The 25,765-nt window shown below is 44.2% G+C and overlaps 1 protein-coding gene across 4 annotated transcripts in view; it reads right to left on the reverse strand.

Annotated features, from left to right (window-relative positions):
- SH3BP1 (SH3 domain binding protein 1) overlaps positions 1–24,740 on the reverse strand; it is a 75,573-nt gene extending 50,833 nt beyond the window's left edge. Inside the window, exons 1-5 of one of the 4 annotated variants that reach the window (XR_012868508.1) lie at positions 24,522–24,740; positions 13,918–13,960; positions 4,785–4,889; positions 4,612–4,688; positions 4,420–4,531 (exon numbers count right to left, since the gene is read on the reverse strand). Coding sequence is in view for 3 of the 4 variants with exons in the window: in XM_075848327.1 (XP_075704442.1) it covers positions 4,420–4,531; positions 4,612–4,688; positions 4,785–4,889; positions 13,918–13,960; positions 24,522–24,580 (396 nt within the window). In the remaining variant the exon portion in view is untranslated. Of the gene's footprint in view, positions 1–4,419; positions 4,532–4,611; positions 4,689–4,784; positions 4,890–5,616; positions 5,721–5,743; positions 6,273–13,917; positions 13,961–24,521 lie in introns of those variants that run through there. The other 3 variants (XM_075848327.1, XM_075848329.1, XM_075848328.1) reach the window with 3 other exon arrangements.
- Positions 24,741–25,765: the final 1,025 nt, after the last annotated feature.

The raw sequence follows: 25,765 nt of genomic DNA on the forward strand, positions 1-25,765 counted from the left end.
ATACAGGCTGACAACAGATAGCAACAGCAGACAGGATACAGGCTGACAACAGATAGCAATAGCAGACAGGATACAGGCTGACAACAGATAGCAACAGCAGACAGGATACAGGCCGACAACAGATAGCAACAGCAGACAGGATACAGGCGGACAACACATAGCAATAGCAGACAGGATACAGGCCGACAACAGATAGCAATAGCAGACAGGATACAGGCCGACAACAGATAGCAACAGCAGACAGGATACTGGCTGACAACAGATAGCAACAGCAGACAGGATACAGGCGGACAACACATAGCAATAGCAGACAGGATACAGGCCGACAACACATAGCAATAGCAGACAGGATACAGGCCGACAACAGATAGCAATAGCAGACAGGATACAGGCCGACAACAGATAGCAACAGCAGACAGGATACAGGCTGACAACAGATAGCAACAGCAGACAGGATACAGGCTGACAACAGATCGCAATAGCAGACAGGATACAGGCTGACAACAGATAGCAACAGCAGACAGGATACAGGCCGACAACAGATAGCAACAGCAGACAGGATACAGGCGGACAACACATAGCAATAGCAGACAGGATACAGGCCGACAACAGATAGCAATAGCAGACAGGATACAGGCCGACAACAGATAGCAATAGCAGACAGGATACAGGCCGACAACAGATAGCAACAGCAGACAGGATACTGGCTGACAACACATAGCAATAGCAGACAGGATACAGGCGGACAACACATAGCAATAGCAGACAGGATACAGGCCGACAACACATAGCAACAGCAGACAGGATACATGCTGACAACACATAGCAACAGCAGACAGGATACAGGCCGACAACACATAGCAATAGCAGACAGGATACAGGCTGAAAACACATAGCAACAGCAGACAGGATACAGGCCGACAACAGATAGCAACAGCAGACAGGATACAGGCCGACAACAGATAGCAACAGCAGACAGGATACAGGCCGACAACAGATAGCAACAGCAGACAGGATACAGGCTGACAACAGATAGCAATAGCAGACAGGATACAGGCTGAAAACACATAGCAACAGCAGACAGGATACAGGCCGACAACAGATAGCAACAGCAGACAGGATACAGGCCGACAACAGATAGCAACAGCAGACAGGATACAGGCTGGCAACAGATAGAAACAGTAGATAGTAGCGTCACTCCACAGAACACGTCACATAGAGAAGCGTCACTCCACAGAACACGTCACATAGAGAAGCGTCACTCCACAGAACACGTCATATAGAGAAGCGTCACTCCACAGAACACGTCATATAGAGAAGCGTCACTCCACAGAACACGTCACATAGAGAAGCGTCACTCCACAGAACACGTCACATAGAGAAGAATCACTCCACAGAACACGTCACATAGAGAAGCGTCACTCCACAGAACACGTCACATAGGGAGCGTCACTCCACAGAACACGTCACATAGAGAAGCGTCACTCCACAGAACACGTCACATAGAGAAGCGTCACTCCACAGAACACGTCACATAGAGAAGCGTCACTCCACAGAACACGTCACATAGAGAAGCGTCACTCCACAGAACACGTCGTATAGAGAAGCGTCACTCCACAGAACACGTCACATAGAGAAGCGTCACTCCACAGAACACGTCACATAGAGAAGCGTCACTCCACAGAACACGTCACATAGAGAAGGGTCACTCCACAGAACACATCATATAGAGAAGCGTCACTCCACAGAACACGTCACATAGAGAAGCGTCACTCCACAGAACACGTCACATAGAGAAGCGTCACTCCACAGAACACGTCACATAGAGAAGCGTCACTCCACAGAACACGTCATATAGAGAAGCGTCACTCCACAGAACACGTCATATAGAGAAGCGTCACTCCACAGAACACCTCATATAGAGAAGCGTCACTCCACAGAACACGTCACATAGAGAAGCGTCACTCCACAGAACACGTCACATAGAGAAGCGTCACTCCACAGAACACGTCACATAGAGAAGCGTCACTCCACAGAACACGTCATATAGAGAAGCGTCACTCCACAGAACACGTCATATAGAGAAGCGTCACTCCACAGAACACGTCATATAGAGAAGCGTCACTCCACAGAACACGTCATATAGAGAAGCGTCACTCCGCAGAACACGTCACATAGAGAAGCGTCACTTCACAGAACACGTCACATAGAGAAGCGTCACTCCACAGAACACGTCACTCCACAGAACACGTCATATAGAGAAGCGTCACTCCACAGAACACGTCACATAGAGAAGCGTCACTCCACAGAACACGTCACATAGAGAAGCGTCACTCCACAGAACACGTCACATAGAGAAGCGTCACTCCACAGAACACGTCAGATAGAGAAGCGTCACTCCAGAGAACACGTCACCTAGAGAAGCGTCACTCCACAGAACACGTCACATAGAGAAGCGTCACTCCACAGAACACGTCATATAGAGAAGCGTCACTCCACAGAACACGTCACATAGAGAAGCGTCACTCCGCAGAACACGTCACCTAGAGAAGAATCACTCCACAGAACACGTCACATAGAGAAGCGTCACTCCACAGAACACGTCACCTAGAGAAGAATCACTCCACAGAACACGTCACATAGAGAAGCGTCACTCCACAGAACACGTCACATAGAGAAGCGTCACTCCACAGAACACGTCACATAGAGAAGCGTCACTCCACAGAACACGTCACATAGAGAAGCGTCACTCCACAGAACACGTCACATAGAGAAGCGTCACTCCACAGAACACGTCATATAGAGAAGCGTCACTCCACAGAACACGTCACATAGAGAAGCGTCACTCCACAGAACACGTCACATAGAGAAGCGTCACTCCACAGAACACGTCACATAGAGAAGCGTCACTCCACAGAACACGTCATATAGAGAAGCGTCACTCCACAGAACACGTCACATAGAGAAGCGTCACTCCACAGAACACGTCACATAGAGAAGCGTCACTCCACAGAACACGTCACATAGAGAAGCGTCACTCCACAGAACACGTCATATAGAGAAGCGTCACTCCACAGAACACGTCACATAGAGAAGCGTCACTCCACAGAACACGTCACATAGAGAAGCGTCACTCCACAGAACACGTCATATAGAGAAGCGTCACTCCACAGAACACGTCACATAGAGAAGCGTCACTCCACAGAACACGTCACATAGAGAAGCGTCACTCCACAGAACACGTCACATAGAGAAGCGTCACTCCACAGAACACGTCACATAGAGAAGCGTCACTCCACAGAGCACGTCACTCCACAGAACACGTCATATAGAGAAGCGTCACTCCACAGCGCTCCAGTATCCAGTGGTGGGGGCTTTCCACCCCTCGATCCGCCTGACCCCATGTCTCTGTTTCACCAATTAGGGACAAGCAGATATGTCTGGTGGTCTAACCATCTCCCGATCCCTGCTAGGAGTTGTACACGGAGATGACAATCTACTATTTGGCCACCGCTGGTGTCGGTTCTTTAGTCACTCTGTACTGATCTTGAATTTCATCAATCCTTGCACTAGTTACATCCAGAGCTGTAGTCAAAATTCTTCCCTTAACATCCTGCCTTTATATAGGACTTGTTCACACAGAGAAGATTTGTTGCAGAAATTTCTGAAAATGAGAATCGGTTCCATTCTTGTGACTTGCGTCGTTTCTGCCGCTGGTGAATCATTTTTTACAAACGCCTTTCAAACAAATGGAACAGACAAAGACATTTCTGCCGCGTGTAAACGTCCCTTTCCCGCGGGTTACGAGCGTTGCGGTCAGTTACGCGGCGTCACGTCCAGTTATTAGCGCCGTTATCTCGCAGTAATGGGGATGTGATCACGGACACGGAGTTTGTATGTTCTCTCCGTGATCTCGTGGCTCCTCCAGTTTCTTCCCACGCTCCTTTATATGAAATAGCCCAATGTCCCATGTAAAGATATTAGAGTGTGAGCTACTAGGAACAGGGACAAGTGATGACAACCTCTGTACAATGCTGTGGAATATGTTGGCGCTATATAAGTAGCAGAAATAAATCCAGAATTCCTGTACAATTCCGCGGGTGACCTTTGTAAGTTTGCAGTTTCTATCCAGCCTGTGAACTTGGGGTTACCTGTGCAGAATTGAGGGGGCTTCAAAGAGTTCATTATTAATGATGGAATTTATAGAAATATTTTGTGTCGTGGACGTAAAATGACATCAGCCCGTGATAAGCAGCTCATGGGGAGATAAGCGGCGGCGGTGTCTATGATCTGCTTTACTGTTAGCAAGAAATTAAAACACATGAACATTTTGGACAGACCAGAAAGGAAACTCTTGACATAAGGGGGATCTTCGTGGTCACCTGGGGGAGAATAAGGGGCTGGCGAGGGTCTCATTACCTCACTTAGCTTGTTCAGCGGCTGCAGGACGTCTCGTTCCATGGTCATTTCATACTCAGCCAGCGCCTGGGCCAACGAGCCCTCCACACAGCAGCCCATCTCCAGTGTCCTCCTGAGGAGCAGCACAAGAGGGGTCACATAACAACAGCCCCCCACAAGCCCGGAGCCGACCCCTGTCTGACCTGCTCTCACCTCAGACTCGACTCGCTCTCAATTTCCTTCATACAATCGGCCATGGCTAAAGACAGAGACATCAAGGCCAGTTTCTTCTGCAAAGACAAAGCTCCATCAGTCACAGAAACCATTAGTCGTTCCATGTCCAGCAGGCCCCGCCCCAGAGGAACCCCCCCATCTTCTGAGCTCACCAGCCTCTTCTCCATGTCCGCGCTTGCTGGACCTTGCATACAATTTGATAGACGTTTTCCAACAAGATGAGCCACTCGCTTCATAATCTCAACCTGTTGATCTGCCTGGGGGGAGATGTGTGAAAGAAATGGTGATAGAGGGAGAGGAGGCCCCGACACCCATAGTCCAAAACCACCCACAATGCACTGCACATCTTGACACAGGCACCAAATACTCTTTATATTGTACACAATACTCTTCACAGTATATTTAATGCTCTATAGAGCTATACATGACTGCACTGTATAGAACACCCATCATCCTGTATAGAACACCCATCATCCTGTATAGAACACCCATCATCCTGTATAGAACACCCATCATCCTGTATAGAACACCCATCATTCTGTATAGAACACCCATCATCCTGTATAGAACACCCATCATTCTGTATAGAACTATATATAAACAAAAAGAACAAGGATCTCTGGACTAAAGAGCTCAGTATATGTGAATATATATATATATATATATACGGTGCCAACCAGACATGGAAATGTAAGGAAAAGAAAAACAAAACCTGGTAAAAAAGGCACTCAGCTCAGTAAAGTCACAATTTAATTATCAAAAGTTTATTAATATATATGTAAAATTATGCAATCTTGCACAAAAACCTACAAACAGACATCACAAACCCGGCCGGGTAATGAATGGCAAAGAAATCAGATTTAAGAAAAATTCTCATTTAGCATGGCCATATAACAAATAGTATCAAGTAGGAAGTTACTTCAATACAGGCCACACAAGTGGATGAATCAGATACAATGTAGTGAGTGGAGGCAACGTACTAACCAAGGTCATAACATCCATGGATATAAGCGATCCTGCTGATCAGATAGCAGTATACAGATGGGCTTACTAGCAAGGATATACATGCAGTGAACCCATAGAGCACATGAATAGATGCAAGAGTATATACTTATCAGTAGGTAGTATATGTGGAAGTCCATAGGGTTCTCTACAGATGAAAACGAACAGGTCACTCCATGTGAAGATAAAACTCTGGTGTCTCCTCAAAGCTCCAGTGTAAAGTAACTGCAGGCAGCAGATAGAGATCTGTCCACTCCGTGCCGTTCCTCCGGAACCTCCCAGCACAGGGAAAGATAATCATGCAGCAGGTGTGTCGACACTCCAACATGCGAGAGTCCACAGGACCGAATCCCCTCCTGGGACAAGCAAAAGCAGGGAGTGGCAAGTCAGAGCCGTATCCTCCACAGCAGGGCAAGTGCTAGCAATGCGTTTCCCAGCTTTGACAGCTTGTATTGCCAGTAAGGTTCACACTTAGATGAAATATCCTTGTATCCAGCTCAAAGGAGTCTTAACTCCAAATAGGAGGGCAGGAGTGCGCAGCTTCCCCGCTTTCCGTCCATTCATCATGTGCTACGTCCAAGTCTCATGCATAGTATCCATGTGGGTTAGTTACCTCCAAGTTGCCATTCACCGGTATGTGACGTCACAGAATTACCAACGCGTTTCGTCACAGACGTGACTTCCTCAAGGCGTGTATTACAACATCAGAGCCAACCCTCTATATCAAGGGATTGTTAACCAATAGTATTTGTCGAGTAGTAATACACCTATTAACCCTAGTGCTCCCAAATGGGACCAGGGTACTTAGTGTCAACAGTATATCATTATCAATAATACAATACAATGTATGTCTATAAAGTTGTCTCCATTGACTGTCCCCATCAAAAATAAAAACAACAAAATATGATTAAATAAAAAATTAAAAAGAACAATAATAAAATAAAAAGAAAAAAATGTAAACAATTAAAAAAAATAATAATAATATAAATAAATAAATAAATATAAAAATTAAAATAAATAATAATAAAAGTAAAAATAATAAAAATAAATATAAATGTAAAAATAAATAATTAATAAAATGAAAAATAAGGCATATGCACCAGAGATCACTGCTGTAAAGTTAGAGAGCCAATAGTCAGGAATAACGAGCACATATCCCCCCCTAGAGATATGGAAGCCAGTCGGGGTGTCATCCCCAAATGCTATCCAATCAAAAGGGAGGAACATTTCGGTGTGGCCCGGGTCCCAAGAACCGGGCCACACACTGAAAACCAATTATGTGGTCCGGGTCTCGGGACCCCGGCCGCATCAAAGGAACATCTGTAGCTTGAGTTCATTGTTCAAGCCATGAGGGGCCAGTGATTTAAGATTGTAAATCCACATACTCTCCTTTTGCAGTAAGGAGCGATCTCGATTCCCCCCCTACTGTTTTTCGGTAATTGGTATATGGCCATAAAATTGAGGCCATCTGCAGATTGTTGATGGTATTCCTTAAAGTGCATTGCTAATGGGCTCTTTTCTTTCCCATTTTTTATGTCCCTTATATGCTCAGAAATCCGGACCTGGACCTCTCTTATAGTCTTCCCCACATAAAACTTATTGCAGGGACAAAAGATCAAGTAAACCACCATAGATGACCGACAGTTTAGGAAGTTTCTGACATTAAATTTACGATGATTTGATGAATCAAAGAATACATCACTCTTCCTTACAAATCTACATTGTGAACAGGTCCCACATTTAAACATCCCTTTCAGGTTATGTGTGGGCCATTTAGTGTCTACATCTCTTCTAAATTCTGATCTTACAAGAAGGTCATGAAGATTCGGAGCTCTCCTAGATATCATACTAGGATGATCACCTATCATTTCCCTAATTTCCTCACATAACGTGAGATGTGGCCAGTTTTTCTCTAAGATCTCCCTTATTTCCTCCCAGTGTAGTCCAAATCTGGAGATAAACCTCACCTGTGTCCTGGATGGTTGAGATGATGTATTATTTTTCTTAATTTTCCTATATTCCGTTGGATGTAAGAGAGCTTCCCGACTGGTATGTAAAGCTCTGTTATATCCACGTTTAATACATTTCGTTGAATAGCCGCGCTGTTTAAAGCGTGTCTTTAACTCCTGAGCTTCCTGCTTAAAGGTACTTGGATCGGAACAATTTCTGCGTAATCGCAGGAATTGTCCCACTGGTATGCCACGTATAAGGGATTTGGGGTGATGACTTTGTGCCAGTAATAGAGTATTCCCAGCCGTCGATTTTCTAAATGTACTGGTTACTAGCTTATTTTCTTCCTTCTTGATCAGGAGATCCAAAAAGCTTATCTCTCGATCGCTTGCTGTATATGTCAGATGTATATTATAGTTATTAATATTTAGTGAATCAACAAATGTTTTAAGTTCATCATGTGTGCCGGTCCGGACGACCAGAACATCATCCATATAACGAAGCCAGAGAGAGACGTATTTCTTAAAAAGATCACAAGGATAGACAGTCACCATTTCCCAAAATCCCAAATGAAGGCAAGCGTAAGAAGGGGCACATGATGAGCCCATTGCCGTACCAGTTACCTGTAAATAGTATTTACTGTCAAAACTAAAACAATTATGAGTTAAGACGAATTCAAGCATGTCAATGATGAACTCATTCTGATGAGAGAGTTCAGATCTATATTGGTCAAGATAGTATTCAACGGCTTTTAAACCCACAGAGTGTGGAATTGAGGTGTAGAGATTCCACATCTAAGCCTACCAGCATGCTGTTAGGTGGAATAGTTATATTATGTAATTTGGTCAACACATCACCAGTGTCTAGGACAAAAGATGGAAGTAACTTGACAAAATTCTTCAGTTTTTGGTCGACAAATTTCCCTAGTTTATCAGTAGGTCCATCTATACCAGAAATTATTGGGCGTCCCGAGGGTGACTGTCTATCCTTGTGAACCTTAGGCAAAATGTAAATCGTCGGCATTTTGGGTTCCCTGACTTTTAAATACAAAAACTCATTTTTTGTTATTAAACCTTCTTCAAGAGCAAATTGTAACTTTCTGTTCAGTTTCTGAGTAATCTCAGATAGAGGGTTATCTTTCATTCGTCTATAGCTGGGTGAACTCAGTTGTCTTAGTATCTCACCAGTGTAGTATTCCTCATCCAAGAGCACCACATTACCACCTTTGTCGCTAGGCTTAATTATTATCCCTTTCATATCACAAAGTTCGTCAAGGGCCACACGTTCTCTTTTTGAGAGGTTGTGTTCAGTTGGTTTGGACCAGTCAATAGTACTTAGGTCCCGATCAATCCCTTCCATAAATGCTCTCACATAGTGATTAGAGGAAACTGGTGGCATAGTAAGACAAGTTGGTTTCAAATTAGTACATTTTGGAATGATAATCTCATTAATATTACGATCCAATGATTCGATCTTTAGTTCTTCCAACGCACCTAGTGCTATTTCTTCCTCTGAAGTGAGGTTATTTTCAAAGTCTTCAACCAGACCTTGCAGGGTCTCATCTGAAGGGGGGCCTGCTCCACGACTATGGTAGAGGCGTAAGAGGATTTTTCGCACAAAGAAATGAATATCCTTGTATACTTCAAACTCATTGCCGCCCGTAGACGGTACAAATGACAGGCCGCGATTCAGAAGAGACATGTGCTTGTGTTAGGGGGAAATCAGTTAGATTAATAACAGTATTTTCAAAGCCCAGAGTTTCGTTTATATTGGTCTCTGACGGCTTCTCCCACGTGTGACTCTTCCCTCGTCTGGTTTTTCTTTTTCTAAAAAACCAACATGATTTACATTACTAGATTTTAGTGTAGTTTGGTTCTTTAGTGGGGGAATATTTCTACCACTCTCCTCCCTATCACTCGAGGTGTACTCACTAGTGTCATAATCATATGAAGGTGCCCTGATCTGAACTCTCTCATCAGAATGAGTTCATCATTGACATGCTTGAATTTGTCTTAACTCATAATTGTTTTAGTTTTGACAGTAAATACTATTTACAGGTAACTGGTACGGCAATGGGCTCATCATGTGCCCCTTCTTACGCTTGCCTTCATTTGGGATTTTGGGAAATGGTGACTGTCTATCCTTGTGATCTTTTTAAGAAATACGTCTCTCTCTGGCTTCGTTATATGGATGATGTTCTGGTCGTCTGGACCGGCACACATGATGAACTTAAAACATTTGTTGATTCACTAAATATTAATAACTATAATATACATCTGACATATACAGCAAGCGATCGAGAGATAAGCTTTTTGGATCTCCTGATCAAGAAGGAAGAAAATAAGCTAGTAACCAGTACATTTAGAAAATCGACGGCTGGGAATACTCTATTAATGGCACAAAGTCATCACCCCAAATCCCTTATACGTGGCATACCAGTGGGACAATTCCTGCGATTACGCAGAAATTGTTCCGATCTAAGTACCTTTAAGCAGGAAGCTCAGGAGTTAAAGACACGCTTTAAACAGCGCGGCTATTCAACGAAATGTATTAAACGTGGATATAACAGAGCTTTACATACCAGTCGGGAAGCTCTCTTACATCCAACGGAATATAGGAAAATTAAGAAAAATAATACATCATCTCAACCATCCAGGACACAGGTGAGGTTTATCTCCAGATTTGGACTACACTGGGAGGAAATAAGGGAGATCTTAGAGAAAAACTGGCCACATCTCACGTTATGTGAGGAAATTAGGGAAATGATAGGTGATCATCCTAGTATGATATCTAGGAGAGCTCCGAATCTTCATGACCTTCTTGTAAGATCAGAATTTAGAAGAGATGTAGACACTAAATGGCCCACACATAACCTGAAAGGGATGTTTCAATGTGGGACCTGTTCACAATGTAGATTTGTAAGGAAGAGTGATGTATTCTTTGATTCATCAAATCATCGTAAATTTAATGTCAGAAACTTCCTAAACAGTCGGTCATCTATGGTGGTTTACTTGATCTTTTGTCCCTGCAATAAGTTTTATGTGGGGAAGACTATAAGAGAGGTCCAGGTCCGGATTTCTGAGCATATAAGGGACATAAAAAATGGGAAAGAAAAGAGCCCATTAGCAATGCACTTTAAGGAATACCATCAACAATCTGTAGATGGCCTCAACTTTATGGCCATATACCAATTACCGAAAAACAATAGGGGGGGGAATCGAGATCGCTCCTTACTGCAAAAGGAGAGTATGTGGATTTACAATCTTAAATCACTGGCCCCTCATGGCTTGAACAATGAACTCAAGCTACAGATGTTCCTTTGATGCGGCCGGGGTCCCGAGACCCGGACCACATAATTGGTTTTCAGTGTGTGGCCCGGTTCTTGGGACCCGGGCCACATCGAAATGTTCCTCCCTTTTGATTGGATAGCATTTGGGGATGACACCCCGACTGGCTTCCATATCTCTAGGGGGGGATATGTGCTCATTATTCCTGACTATTGGCTCTCTAACTTTACAGCAGTGATCTCTGGTGCATGTGCCTTATTTTTCATTTTATTAATTATTTATTTTTACATTTATATTTATTTTTATTATTTTTACTTTTATTATTATTTATTTTAATTTTTATATTTATTTATTTATATTATTATTTTTTTTTTTAAATTGTTCACATTTTTTTCTTTTTATTTTATTATTGTTCTTTTTAATTTTTGATTTAATCATATTTTGTTGTTTTTATTTTTGATGGGGACAGTCAATGGAGACAACTTTATAGACATACATTGTATTGTATTATTGATAATGATATACTGTTGACACTAAGTACCCTGGTCCCATTTGGGAGCACTAGGGTTAATAGGTGTATTACTACTCGACAAATACTATTGGTTAACAATCCCTTGATATAGAGGGTTGGCTCTGATGTTGTAATACACGCCTTGAGGAAGTCACGTCTGTGACGAAACGCGTTGGTAATTCTGTGACGTCACATACCGGTGAATGGCAACTTGGAGGTAACTAACCCACATGGATACTATGCATGAGACTTGGACGTAGCACATGATGAATGGACGGAAAGCGGGGAAGCTGCGCACTCCTGCCCTCCTATTTGGAGTTAAGACTCCTTTGAGCTGGATACAAGGATATTTCATCTAAGTGTGAACCTTACTGGCAATACAAGCTGTCAAAGCTGGGAAACGCATTGCTAGCACTTGCCCTGCTGTGGAGGATACGGCTCTGACTTGCCACTTCCTGCTTTTGCTTGTCCCAGGAGGGGATTCGGTCCTGTGGACTCTCGCATGTTGGAGTGTCGACACACCTGCTGCATGATTATCTTTCCCTGTGCTGGGAGGTTCCGGAGGAACGGCACGGAGTGGACTGATCTCTATCTGCCGCCTGCAGTTACTTTACACTGGAGCTTTGAGGAGACACCAGAGCTTTATCTTCTCATGGAGTGACCTGGTCGTTTTCATCTGTAGAGAACCCTATGGACTTCCACATATACTACCTACTGATAAGTATATACTCTTGCATCTATTCATGTGCTCTATGGGTTCACTGCATGTATATCCTTGCTAGTAAGCCCATCTGTATACTGCTATCTGCTCAGCAGGATCGCTTATATCCATGGATGTTATGACCTTGGTTAGTACGTTGCCTCCACTCACTACATTGTATCTGATTCATCCACTTGTGTGGCCTGTATTGAAGTAACTTCCTACTTGATACTATTTGTTATATGGCCATGCTAAATGAGAATTTTTCTTAAATCTGATTTCTTTGCCATTCATTACCCGGCCGGGTTTGTGATTTCTGTTTGTAGGTTTTTGTGCAAGATTGCATCATTTTAAATATATATTAATAAACTTTTGATAATTAAATTGCGACTTTACTGAGCCGAGTGCCTTTTTTACCAGGTTTTGTTTTTCTTTTCCTTACATTCTGTATAGAACACCCATCATTCTGTATAGAACACCCATCATTCTGTATAGAACACCCATCATTCTGTATAGAACACCCATCATTATGTATAGAACACCCATCAACCTGTATAGAACACCCATCATCCTGTATATAACACCCATCATCCTGTATATAACACCCATCATCCTGTTTATAACACCTATCATCCTGTATATAATGACTGAACTGTATATAACACCCATCATCCTGTATAGAACACCCATCATCCTGCGTACAACACCCATCATCCTGTGTAAAACACCCATCATCCTGTGTACAACACCCATCATCCTGTGTACAACACCCATCATCCTCTATATAACACCTATCATCCTGTATATAGCACACATCATCCTGTATATAACACCCATCATCCTGTATATAATGACTAAACTGTATATAACACCCATCATCCTGCGTATAACACCCATCATCCTGCGTATAACACCCATCATCCTGCGTATAACACCCATCATCCTGTGTATAACACCCATCATCCTGTATAGAACACCCATCATCCTGTATAGAACACCCATCATTCTGTGTATAACACCCATCATCCTGTGTGTAACACCCATCATTCTGTATATAACACCCATCATTCTGTATAGAACACCCATCATTCTTTGTATAACACCCATCATTCTGTATAGAACACCCATCATTCTGTATAGAACACCCATCATCCTGTATAGAACACCCATCATCCTGTATAGAACACCCATCATCCTGCGTATAACACCCATAATCCTGCGTATAACACCCATCATCCTGCGTAGAACACCCATCATCCTGTATAGAACACCCATCATCCTGTATAGAACACCCATCATCCTGTATATAACACCCATCATGTATATAATGACTGCACTGTATAGAACACCCATCATCCTTTATATAACACCCATCATCCTGTGTATAACACCCATCGTCCTGTGTATAACACCCATCGTCCTGTGTATAACACCCATCATCTTGTGTATAACACCCATCATCTTGTGTATAACACCCATCATCCTGTGTATAACACCCATCATCTTGTGTATAACACCCATCATCCTGTATATAACACCCATCATCCTGTGTATAACACCCATCATCCTGTATATAACACCCATCATCTTGTGTATAACACCCATCATCCTGTGTATAACACCCATCATTCTGTATATAACACCCATCATTCTGTATATAACACCCATCATTCTGTGTATAACACCCATCATCCTGTGTATAACACCCATCATCCTGTGTATAACACCCATCATCCTGTGTATAACACCCATCATCCTTTATATAACACCCATCGTCCTGTGTATAACACCGCAGTATCTCAGGTGTGAGTGATGGTAATCGGGATGTTACTTACAGGCAGTAAATCCTCAGTCAGAAGGTCGGTGACATCTTGTGATCTGAAACAATTAAATTTTGGTTAAAACAAAAAAGAAAAAGCAGAATATGAAGACTTTGTATAAGGAGCGTTGAAGGAGGCCAGAAACACGGAGAGGGGTGGTGACATCTATCTGGATGAGGAGTGATCAGGGCAGGAGATGACTGATCGCCAACACATGCACATTTACGGATTACCAGAAAACGGCATCTTCATATCAGCCAATCAGATAGTGTAAATGCTGCCACCGATCATTCCGCAGTCTGACCTAAACGCTGCCGCCGGTCAGTCAACAGTCTAATGTAAACGCTGCCGCCGGTCAGTCAACAGTCTAATGTAAACGCTGCCGCCGGTCAGTCAACAGTCTAATGTAAACGCTGCCGCCGGTCAGTCAACAGTCTAATGTAAACGCTGCCGCCGGTCAGTCAACAGTCTAGTGTAAACGCTGCCGCCGGTCAGTTAACAGTCTAGTGTAAACGCTGCCGCCGGTCAGTCAACAGTCTAGTGTAAACGCTGCCGCCGGTCAGTTAACAGTCTAGTGTAAACGCTGCCGCCGGTCAGTCAACAGTCTAATGTAAACGCTGCCGCCGGTCAGTCAACAGTCTAATGTAGACGCTGCCGCCGGTCAGTCAACAGTCTAATGTAAACGCTGCCGCCGGTCAGTCAACAGTCTAGTGTAAACGCTGCCGCCGGTCAGTCAACAGTCTAATGTAAACGCTGCCGCCGGTCAGTTAACAGTCTAGTGTAAATGCTGCCGTTGGTCAGTCCGCAGTCTAATATATACGTAATAATGAAAAATGCTGTAAAGTAAGAATGTTTTAAAAAATAGAAGTGTTAATAGTTTTTCCTTTATTAATTGACAAATACAGATGTCGTCGTCTTTACCTTGACTTTTAACGCATTAAATAAACAGCGGCTAGATCCCTTATCTTGACTTTTTCAATGACATTTCAATAGCTATTGTTGTGTGATATCACGTTGCAGCAAGTTATCAGAGTCAAGTTAAAGATGGCTACATTCGTACAAGTGAACGAACAGAAGAGAATCAAATATTTGGTGTGACCGCCCTTTGCCTTCAAAACAGCATCAATTCTTCTAGGTACTTGCACGAAGTCATGAATTTTGCAGGATATAGTCAGGTGTATGATTAACCAATTATACCAAACAGGTGATGATTATCATTTTCATATGTAGGTTGAAACACAGTCATTAACTGTAACAGAAACAGCTGTGTAGGAGGCTTAAAACTGGGTGAGGAACAGCCAAACTCTGCTACAAAGGTGAGGTTGTGGAGAACAGTTTCATGTTACAGGTCCACCATGGCAGGACTGACAACAGCAACAAGACACAAGGTAGTTATACTGCATAAGCAACGTCTCTCCCAGGCAAAGATTTCAAAGCAGACGGGGGATTCAAGATGTGCTGTTCAAGCTCTGAAGAAGCTCAAAGAACGGGCAACATTGAGGACAGTAGACGCAGTGGTTGGCCAAGTAAGCTTAGTGCAGGAGATTAAAGACACTCAGGTGCAGCCATCTACTGTTCTGAGAGGTCTGGCCAGAAGTGGTCTTCGAAGAATTGCAGCCAAAAAGCCAAACCTTTGACGTGGAAAGACGGCCAAGCGACACATCTATCCAAGAAAACATAGGTAGTGGGGTGCAGAAAAATGGCAGCAGGTGCTCTGGACTGACGAGTCAGAATTTGATATGATTTGGCCCCCACAGAGCCCTGATTTCAACATCGAGTCTGTCTAGAATTACATGAAGAGACAGAAGGACTTGAGGAAGCGACATCCAGAAAAAATCTGCGCTCAGTTCTCCAAGATGTGGAACACCCTCCCTGCTGAGTTCCTTCAAAAACTGTGCAAGTACCTGGAAGAAGTGATGCTGTTTTAAAGGCAAAGGGTGGTCACACCAAATATTTGATTTCTCTTCTGCTTATTTACTTTGTAGTTTGTTAATTGATAAAAAAAACAAACTATTAACACTTCTATTTTGGAAAACATTCTCACTTTACAGCATTTTTCCACAACTGCCTAAATGTGTGTGTGTGTGTGTGTGTGTGTGTGTGTGTGTGTATATGTATGTGTATAGGTACACACACACACACACACACACACACACACACACACACACACACACACACACACACATAAAATGCATACATATACACTCCTCAACATGGAAATTGCAGCACCAAGAAGAACAAGCCGTAAGGTCATGTAAATCGAGGAAGTCGCCGGTGTCGCTGAGATCTGCAAATGATGACATTTTCCAGCTCCCGCTCCAATCTGTGGAATGTGGAAGATAAAAGTCAGACTGAGAGTAAAGTTTTTTAGCCACATGAAACTTCAAACTTCAAAAATCGGATCAAAAATGATGCGGGAGGATTGTGCGATGCCTCCTGTTCGTCAACATTCCAGTTATCACCACTTGTCGCAAACTGAGAGGACAGAACCCTTGACCTGAGAGACCGTGGACTGCTCAACGTTGCGTGTCCCGGAGGTTGAGTGGACAACCACGTATGGGAATGACAGTAGGAGGTGCGCGGAGGTGAACCCCTGCACGGACGGATCGTATGATTGGAAGAATGGCGCATAGTGATGCATTCTGTACTGCAAGTGAAACTGGACGTCACATCCCAAGCCTAAGGCGGCAACCGTTGTCCACACAAACCATCAGTAGAATTTTTACACCACATTGGGCTACGAGCCAGACGTCCAGCTACAGGTGTTCCATTGACCACATGCCACCGAGGCCATCAAGGTGCACAGCGAGACGGCAATGGAGGCTGGAATAGAGGTCTATCCTCTTCAGTGATGAGTCCCGTCTTTGTCTCGGATGCAATGATAGCCGGAGATTGGTCTGGAGATCATGTGGGCGACGCCATGAAGAGGCCTTCACAAGGCAACATCACACCAGTCCTACTCCTAGGATTATGGGTAGTATAATGTACGATAACCGAACCCCTCTATTCTTCATGTCAGGTACGCGAACAGCTCGGCGTTACATTGATCTGGTTGTGGAAGTGTCCCAGAAGCCGTTATTCAACAGGAAAACGCCAGGACGCATGTTACTCGTGTTACTGTGATCAGCCTGCGTGGTCTAAACGTGCTACCATGGCTTGCAGCGTCCCCGGACTTCTCTCCCACGTCATTGGTCGGCAATTGTAGAGGGAGCGGACAGCAGCCAATCCTGATGATTTGTGAGCCCAAGTGCATTCAGCGTGGCAGAACATTGGTCAGACAACCAGTAATAACCTCACAGGGCCTGGAAGGGCGGGGGGCGCTGCACGTGGCGCTCACACTCCACACTGAGGAAATCAAGAGCTTTGGAATATTTGGTTTCTATTTTTTATCATTAACATATCATTAGCATATCATTAGCATATCTATCCATCCTGTGATCTTCACAATTCCAAAACGTTTCCTTCTCGGTGTTGTCATTTCATTGTTGAGGAGTGGATGTGTATATTGTATATAGACCTATTTTTTTTTTCCAGGGGTCACTATCTGTATATACACAAAACCGGGAGCAGCATCCTCCATACACTGCATATATGTATATACGTCTCTCCCGCTCTAGGGGTCACTACCTGTATACACACAGGACCGGGGGCAGTATCCTCCATACACTGCATATATGTATATACGTCTCTCCCGCTCTAGGGGTCACTACCTGTATACACACAGGACCGGGGGCAGTATCCTCCATACACTGCATATATGTATATACGTCTCTCCCGCTCTAGGGGTCACTAAATGTATACACGCAGGACCGGGGGCAGTATTCTCCATACACTGCATATATGTATATACGTCTCTCCCGCTCTAGGGGTCACTACCTGTATACACACAGGACCGGGGGCAGTATTCTCCATACACTGCATATATGTATATACGTCTCTCCCGCTCTAGGGGTCACTAATTGTATACACACAGGACCGGGGGCAGTATTCTCCATACACTGTGTATATATTATATATAGGACTTACCGTCTCCAGGGGTCACTATCTGTATATACACAGGACCGGGGGCAGTATTCTCCATACACTGTGTATATATTATATATAGGACTTACCGTCTCCAGGGGTCACTATCTGTATATACATTGGACCGGGGGCAGTATCCTCCATACACTGTGTATATATTATATATAGGGCTTACCCCCTCTAGGGGGTCACTATCTGTATATACACTGGACCGGGGGCTGTATCCTCCATACACTGTGTATATATTATATATAGGGCTTACCCCCTCTAGGGGTCACTATCTGTATATACACAGGACCGGGGGCAGTATCCTCCATACACTGTGTATATATTATATATAGGGCTTACCCCCTCTAGGGGTAACTATCTGTATATACACTGGACCGGGGGCTGTATCCTCCATACACTGTGTATATATTATATATAGGGCTTTCCCCCTCTAGGGGTCACTATCTGTATATACATTGGACCGGGGGCAGTATCCTCTATACACTGTGTATATATTATATATAGGGCTTACCCCCTCTAGGGGGTCACTATCTGTATATACACTGGACCGGGGGCTGTATCCTCCATACACTGTGTATATATTGTATATAGGGCTTACCCCCTCTAGGGGTCACTATCTGTATATACACTGGACCGGGGGCAGTATCCTCCATACACTGTGTATATATTATATATAGGGCTTACCCCCTCTAGGGGTCACTATCTGTATATACACTGGACCGGGGACTGTATCCTCCATACACTGTGTATATATTATATATAGGGCTTTCCCCCTCTAGGGGTCACTATCTGTATATACACTGGACCGGGGACTGTATCCTCCATACACTGTGTATATATTATATATAGGGCTTACCCCCTCTAGGGGTCACTATCTGTATATACACTGGAGCGGGGGGCAGTATCCTCCATACACTGTGTATATATTATATATAGGGCTTACGCCCTCTAGGGGTCACTATCTGTATGTACACAGGACCGGGGGCTGTATCCTCCATACACTGTGTATATGTAACGTCCGTGGTCACTGACAACAAAATCCTTCCATCCAGTCGACGCCCTTCTCTCCAGAGATGTCTGCACATATGGCCGTCCTGTTCCACACTGACCACCAGGGTGCGCTTGCGAGCTCAGTCCAGACTCAAGAAGCCAGAGTGCACGCAGGTGGGAGACTGAGCTGATTGCTCCCATAGCACCCTGGGCTATAAGAAGGGCCCAGCCCCTTCCTCCCATGCCTGAGCGTTGTCGCTCGTATCCTAGTTTGTCTTTGCAAATGGTCCCCTAGTGTCTTCCAGTTCCCTGTTCCTGTAACCTGATCTAGTGCCGTGTTGAGCTGTAGTCGTGCTGCGCTGTATACCACGCCTGACATCTATCTGCTGCCTAGTCCCAGCCGAGCCTGGCTTGCTACTGTCCGAGCTGCCACAGGTACCCTATACGAACTATAGACTCTGACCTGCGCCCTGTTGGCCAGCTGCCATACCCCCCCCATAAGTGTGGTCACTTTCTGTACATACACCGGATTGGGGCAGTATCCCCCATGCACTGTGTATAGATGTATATAGGACCCCCCCCCCCCTCTAGGGGTCACTATCTGTACATACACATGATCGGGGCAGTCTCCTCCATACACTGTGTATAGATGTATATAGGACTCTCCTGCTCTATGTCACTATCTGTACATAAACAGGATCAGGGGCAGTATCCTCCATACACTGTGTATAGATGTATATAGGACCCCCCCCCCTCTAGGGGTCACTATCTGTACATACACATGATCGGGGCAGTTTCCTCCATACACTGTGTATAGATGTATATAGGACTCTCCTGCTCTGTCACTATCTGTACATACACAGGCACAGGATCGGGCAGTATCCTCCATACACTGTGTATAGATGTATATAGGACCCCCCCCCTCTAGGGGTCACTATCTGTACATACACAGGATCAGGGGCAGTATCCTCCATACACTGTATATATTGTATATAGGACTCTCTTGCTCTGTCACTATCTCTGTACATACACATGATCGGGGCAGTATCCTCCATACACTGTGTATAGCTGTATATATTGTATATAGGACTCTCTTGCTCTGTCACTATCTGTATATACCTAGGATCGGGGCAGTATCCGCCATACACTGTGTATAGATGTATATAGGACTCTCCTGCTCTGTCACTATCTGTACATACACAGGATCGGGGCAGTATCCTCCATACACTGTGTATAGATGTATATATTGTATATAGGACTCTCCTGCTCTGTCACTATCTGTACTTACACAGGATCGGGGCAGTATCCTCCATACACTGTATATAGATGTATATATTGTATATAGGACTCTCTTGCTCTGTCACTATCTGTACATACACAGGATCGGGGCAGTATCCGCCATACACTGTGTATAGATGTATATAGGACTCTCCTGCTCTGTCACTATATGTACATACACAGGATCGGGGGCAGTATCCTCCATACACTGTATATAGATGTATATCTTGTATATAGGACGCTCCTCGGGGCAGTATCCTCCATACACTGTATATATGACTCTCCTGCTCTATGTCACTGTCTGTACATACACAGGATCGGGGGCAGTATCCTCCATACACTGTATATAGATGTATATCTTGTATATAGGACTCTCCTCGGGGCAGTATCCTCCATACACTGTATATATTGTATATAGGACTCTCCTGCTCTATGTCACTGTCTGTACATACACAGGATCGGGGGCAGTATCCTCCATGCACTGTATATATTGTATATAGGACTCTCCTCGGGGCAGTATCCTCCATGCACTGTGTATATTGTATATAGGACTCTCCTCGGGGCAGTATCCTCCATGCACTGTGTATAGATGTACAGTGAAGGAAATAAGTATTTGATCCCTTGCTGATTTTGTAAGTTTGCCCACTGTCAAAGTCATGAACAGTCTAGAATTTTTAGGCTAGGTTAATTTTACCAGTGAGAGATAGATTATATATAAAAAAAAAACAGAAAATCACATTGTCAAAATTATATATATTTATTTGCATTGTGCACAGAGAAATAAGTATGTGACCCCCTACCAACCATTAGGAGTTCAGCCTCCTCCAGACCAGTTACTGCTCCAAATCACCTTGGTGCCTGCATTATAGACAGCTCTTACATGGTCACCTGTATAAGAGACTCCTGTCCACAGACTCAATGATCAGTCTGACTCTAACCTCTACAACATGGGCAAGACCAAAGAGCTTTCTAAGGATGTCAGGGACAAGATCATAGACCTGCACAAGGCTGGAATGGGCTACAAAACCATAAGTAAGACGCTGGGTGAGAAGGAGACAACTGTTGGTGCAATAGTAAGAAAATGGAAGACATACAAAATGACTGTCAATCCACATCGATCTGGGGCTCCATGCAAAATCTCACCTCGTGGGGTATCCTTTATCCTGAGGAAGGTGAGAGCTCAGCCGAAAACTACACGGGGGGAACTTGTTAATGATCTCAAGGCAGCTGGGACCACAGTCACCAAGAAAACCATTGGTAACACATTACAATCCTGCAGTGCCCGCAAGGTCCCCATGCTCAAGAAGGCACATGTACAGGCCCGTCTGAAGTTTGCAAATGAACATCTGGATGATTCTGAGAGTGATTGGGAGAAGGTGCTGTGGTCAGATGAGACTAAAATTGAGCTCTTTGGCATTAACTCAACTCGCCGTGTTTGGAGGAGGAGAAATGCTGCCTATGACCCAAAGAACACCGTCCCCACTGTCAAGCATGGAGGTGGAAACATGATGTTTTGGGGGTGTTTCTCTGCTAAGGGCACAGGACTACTTCACCGCATCAATGGGAGAATGGATGGAGCCATGTACCGTCAAATCCTGAGTGACAACCTCCTTCCCTCCACCAGGACATTAAAAATGGCTCGTGGCTGGGTCTTCCAGCACGACAATGACCCAAAACATACAGCCAAGGCAACAAAGCAGTGGCTAAAAAAGAAGCACATTAAGGTCATGGAGTGGCCTAGCCAGTCTCCAGACCTTAATCCCATCGAAAACTTATGGAGGGAGCTGAAGATCCGAGTTGCCAAGCGACAGCCTCGAAATCTTAATGATTTACAGATGATCTGCAAAGAGGAGTGGGCCAAAATTCCATCTAACATGTGTGCAAACCTCATCATCAACTGCAAAAAACGTTTGACTGCTGTGCTTGCCAACAAGGGTTTTGCCACCAAGTATTAAGTCTTGTTTGCCAAAGGGATCAAATACTTATTTCTCTGTGCACAATGCAAATAAATATATACAGTGAAGGAAATAAGTATTTGATCCCTTGCTGATTTTGTAAGTTTGCCCACTGTCAAAGACATGAACAGTCTAGAATTTTTAGGCTAGGTTAATTTTACCAGTGAGAGATAGATTATATATAAAAAAAATAAATAAATCACATAGTCAAAATTATATATATTTATTTGCATTGTGCACAGAGAAATAAGTATTTGATCCCCTACCAACCATTAAGAGTTCAGCCTCCTCCAGACCAGTTACACGATCCAAATCAACTTGGTGCCTGCATTAAAGACAGCTGTCTTACATGGTCACCTGTATAAAAGACTCCTGTCCACAGACTCAATTAATCAGTCTGACTCGAACCTCTACAACATGGGCAATACCAAAGAGCTTTCTAAGGATGTCAGGGACAAGATCATAGACCTGCACAAGGCTGGAATGGGCTACAAAACCATAAGTAAGACGCTGGGTGAGAAGGAGACAACTGTTGGTGCAATAGTAAGAACATGGAAGACATACAAAATGACTGTCAATCCACATCGATCTGGGGCTCCATGCAAAATCTCATCTCGTGGGGTATCCTTGATCCTGAGGAAGGTGAGAGCTCAGCCCAAAACTACACGGGGGGAACTTGTTAATGATCTCAAGGCAGCTGGGACCACAGTCACCAAGAAAACCATTGGTAACACATTACGCCGTAATGGATTAAAATCCTGCAGTGCCCGCAAGGTCCCCCTGCTCAAGAAGGCACATGTACAGGCCCGTCTGAAGTTTGAAAATGAACATCTGGATGATTCTGAGAGTGATTGGGAGAAGGTGCTGTGGTCAGATGAGACTAAAATTGAGCTCTTTGGCATTAACTCAACTCGCCGTGTTCGGAGGAAGAGAAATGCTGCCTATGACCCAAAGAACACCGTCCCCACTGTCAAGCATGGAGGTGGAAACATTATGTTTTGGGGGTGTTTCTCTGCTAAGGGCACAGGACTACTTCCCTGCATCAATGGGAGAATCGATGGAGCCATGTACCGTCAAATCCTGAGTGACAACCTCCTTCCCTCCACCAGGACATTAAAAATGGCTCGTGGCTGGGTCTTCCAGCACGACAATGACCCGAAACATACAGCCAAGGCAACAAAGGAGTGGCTCAAAAAGAAGCACATTAAGGTCATGGAGTGGCCTAGCCAGTCTCCAGACCTTAATCCCATCGAAAACTTATGGAGGGAGCTAAAGATCCGAGTTGCCAAGCGACAGCCTCGAAATCTTAATGATTTACAGATAATCTGCAAAGAGGAGTGGGCCAAAATTCCATCTAACATGTGTGCAAACCTCATCATCAACTACAAAAAACGTCTGACTGCTGTGCTTGCCAACAAGGATTTTGCCACCAAGTATTAAGTCTTGTTTGCCAAAGGGATCAAATACTTATTTCTCTGTGCACAATGCAAATAAATATATATAATTTTGACAATGTGATTTTCTTTTTTTTTTTTTATATAATCTATCTCTCACTGGTAAAATTAACCTAGCTTAAAAATTCTAGACCGTTCATGTCTTTGACAGTGGGCAAACTTACAAAATCAGCAAGGGATCAAATACTTATTTCCTTCACTGTATAATTTTGACAATGTGATTTTCTTTTTTTTTTTTTATATAATCTATCTCTCACTGGTAAAATTAACCTAGCTTAAAAATTCTAGACCGTTCATGTCTTTGACAGTGGGCAAACTTACAAAATCAGCAAGGGATCAAATATTTATTTCCTTCACTGTATATAGGACTCTCCTGCTCTATGTCACTATCTGTACATACACAGGATCGGGGCAGTATCCTCCATACACTGTATATATTGTATATAGGACTCTCCTCGGGGCAGTATCCTCCATACACTGTGTATAGATGTGTATATTGTATATAGGACCCTCCTGCTCTGTCACTGTCTGTACATACACAGGATCGGGGGCAGTATCCTCCATGCACTGTGTATAGATGTATATAGGACTCTCCTCCATACACTGTATATATTGTATATAGGACTCTCCTGCTCTATGTCACTATCTGTTCAGGGCCAAGAGTTTGACATTATATGACACATTGAATATTTGAAATCTCTCCTGACGTCATCCAGAGGTTCAGTGTAATATCTACGTCACTCCGCTTCCTTCTGAGATCACTGATGTCTCCGGGGGCTCAGCCGTCACCTGCAGCTTCCTCCGGGGTCGTGTGATGTGGCCCCGAGTGTAGGGCCCCTTGCTCCGGGAACATATCAGGATTATGTGCTCCAGGCTGCCGCACATGGAGGGGCCGGGGGGCTTTACGTACCTGCCGGGGCCGTGGGTCGCCAGCTGCTGCCGCATACGGTTGAGCTGTCTCTGGATCATAGTGCAGATGTCCCGACCTTGTGCGGGTCTCCTCGGTATCGGGCACAGGGTGAGGCCGATGTCTCCTCCTCCGGAAGGGCTGCGCTGTCTCTTCTCCGGAGTTCAGTCTCGAAGTTTATAGTTCAATTCTCAGAGCGACTCCCAGGTGTTCAGCTCTGTGTGCGGCAGCGACGGCCAGCGCCCCCCGGGAGAGCGAGCACCGCGCCGGGTCCCGAGAAATACAGCAGCCCCTGTACCTGTATACAATATATACATCTATATACAGCCGCTCCACTGCCCCCCCACTATATACCTGTATACAATATATACATCTATATACAGCCGCTCCACTGCCCCCCTCTATATACCTGTATACAATATATACATCTATATACAGCCGCTCCACTGCCCCCACACTATATACCTGTATACAGTATATACATCTATATACAGCCGCTCCACTGCCCCCCCACTATATACAGCAGCCCCTGTACCTGTATACAATATATACATCTATATACAGCCGCTCCACTGCCCCCCCACTATATACCTGTATACAATATATACATCTATATACAGCCGCTCCACTGCCCCCCCTCTATATACCTGTATACAATATATACATCTATATACAGCCGCTCCACTGCCCCCACACTATATACCTGTATACAGTATATACATCTATATACAGCCGCTCCACTGCCCCCCCACTATATACAGCAGCCCCTGTACCTGTATACAATATATACATCTATATACAGCCGCTCCACTGCCCCCCCACTATATACCTGTATACAATATATACATCTATATACAGCCGCTCCACTGCCCCCCCTCTATATACCTGTATACAATATATACATCTATATACAGCCGCTCCACTGCCCCCACACTATATACCTGTATACAGTATATACATCTATATACAGCCGCTCCACTGCCCCTCCCACTATATACAGCAGCCCCTGTACCTGTATACAATATATACATCTATATACAGCCGCTCCACTGCCCCCCCCTCTATATACCTGTATACAATATATACATCTATATACAGCCGCTCCACTGCCCCCACACTATATACCTGTATACAGTATATACATCTATATACAGCCGCTCCACTGCCCCCCCCCACTATATACAGCAGCCCCTGTACCTGTATACAATATATACATCTATATACAGCCGCTCCACTGCCCCCCCACT

Source organism: Rhinoderma darwinii, unplaced genomic scaffold (assembly GCF_050947455.1).
Source record: "Rhinoderma darwinii isolate aRhiDar2 unplaced genomic scaffold, aRhiDar2.hap1 Scaffold_35, whole genome shotgun sequence".
Lineage (NCBI taxonomy): Eukaryota > Metazoa > Chordata > Amphibia > Anura > Rhinodermatidae > Rhinoderma > Rhinoderma darwinii.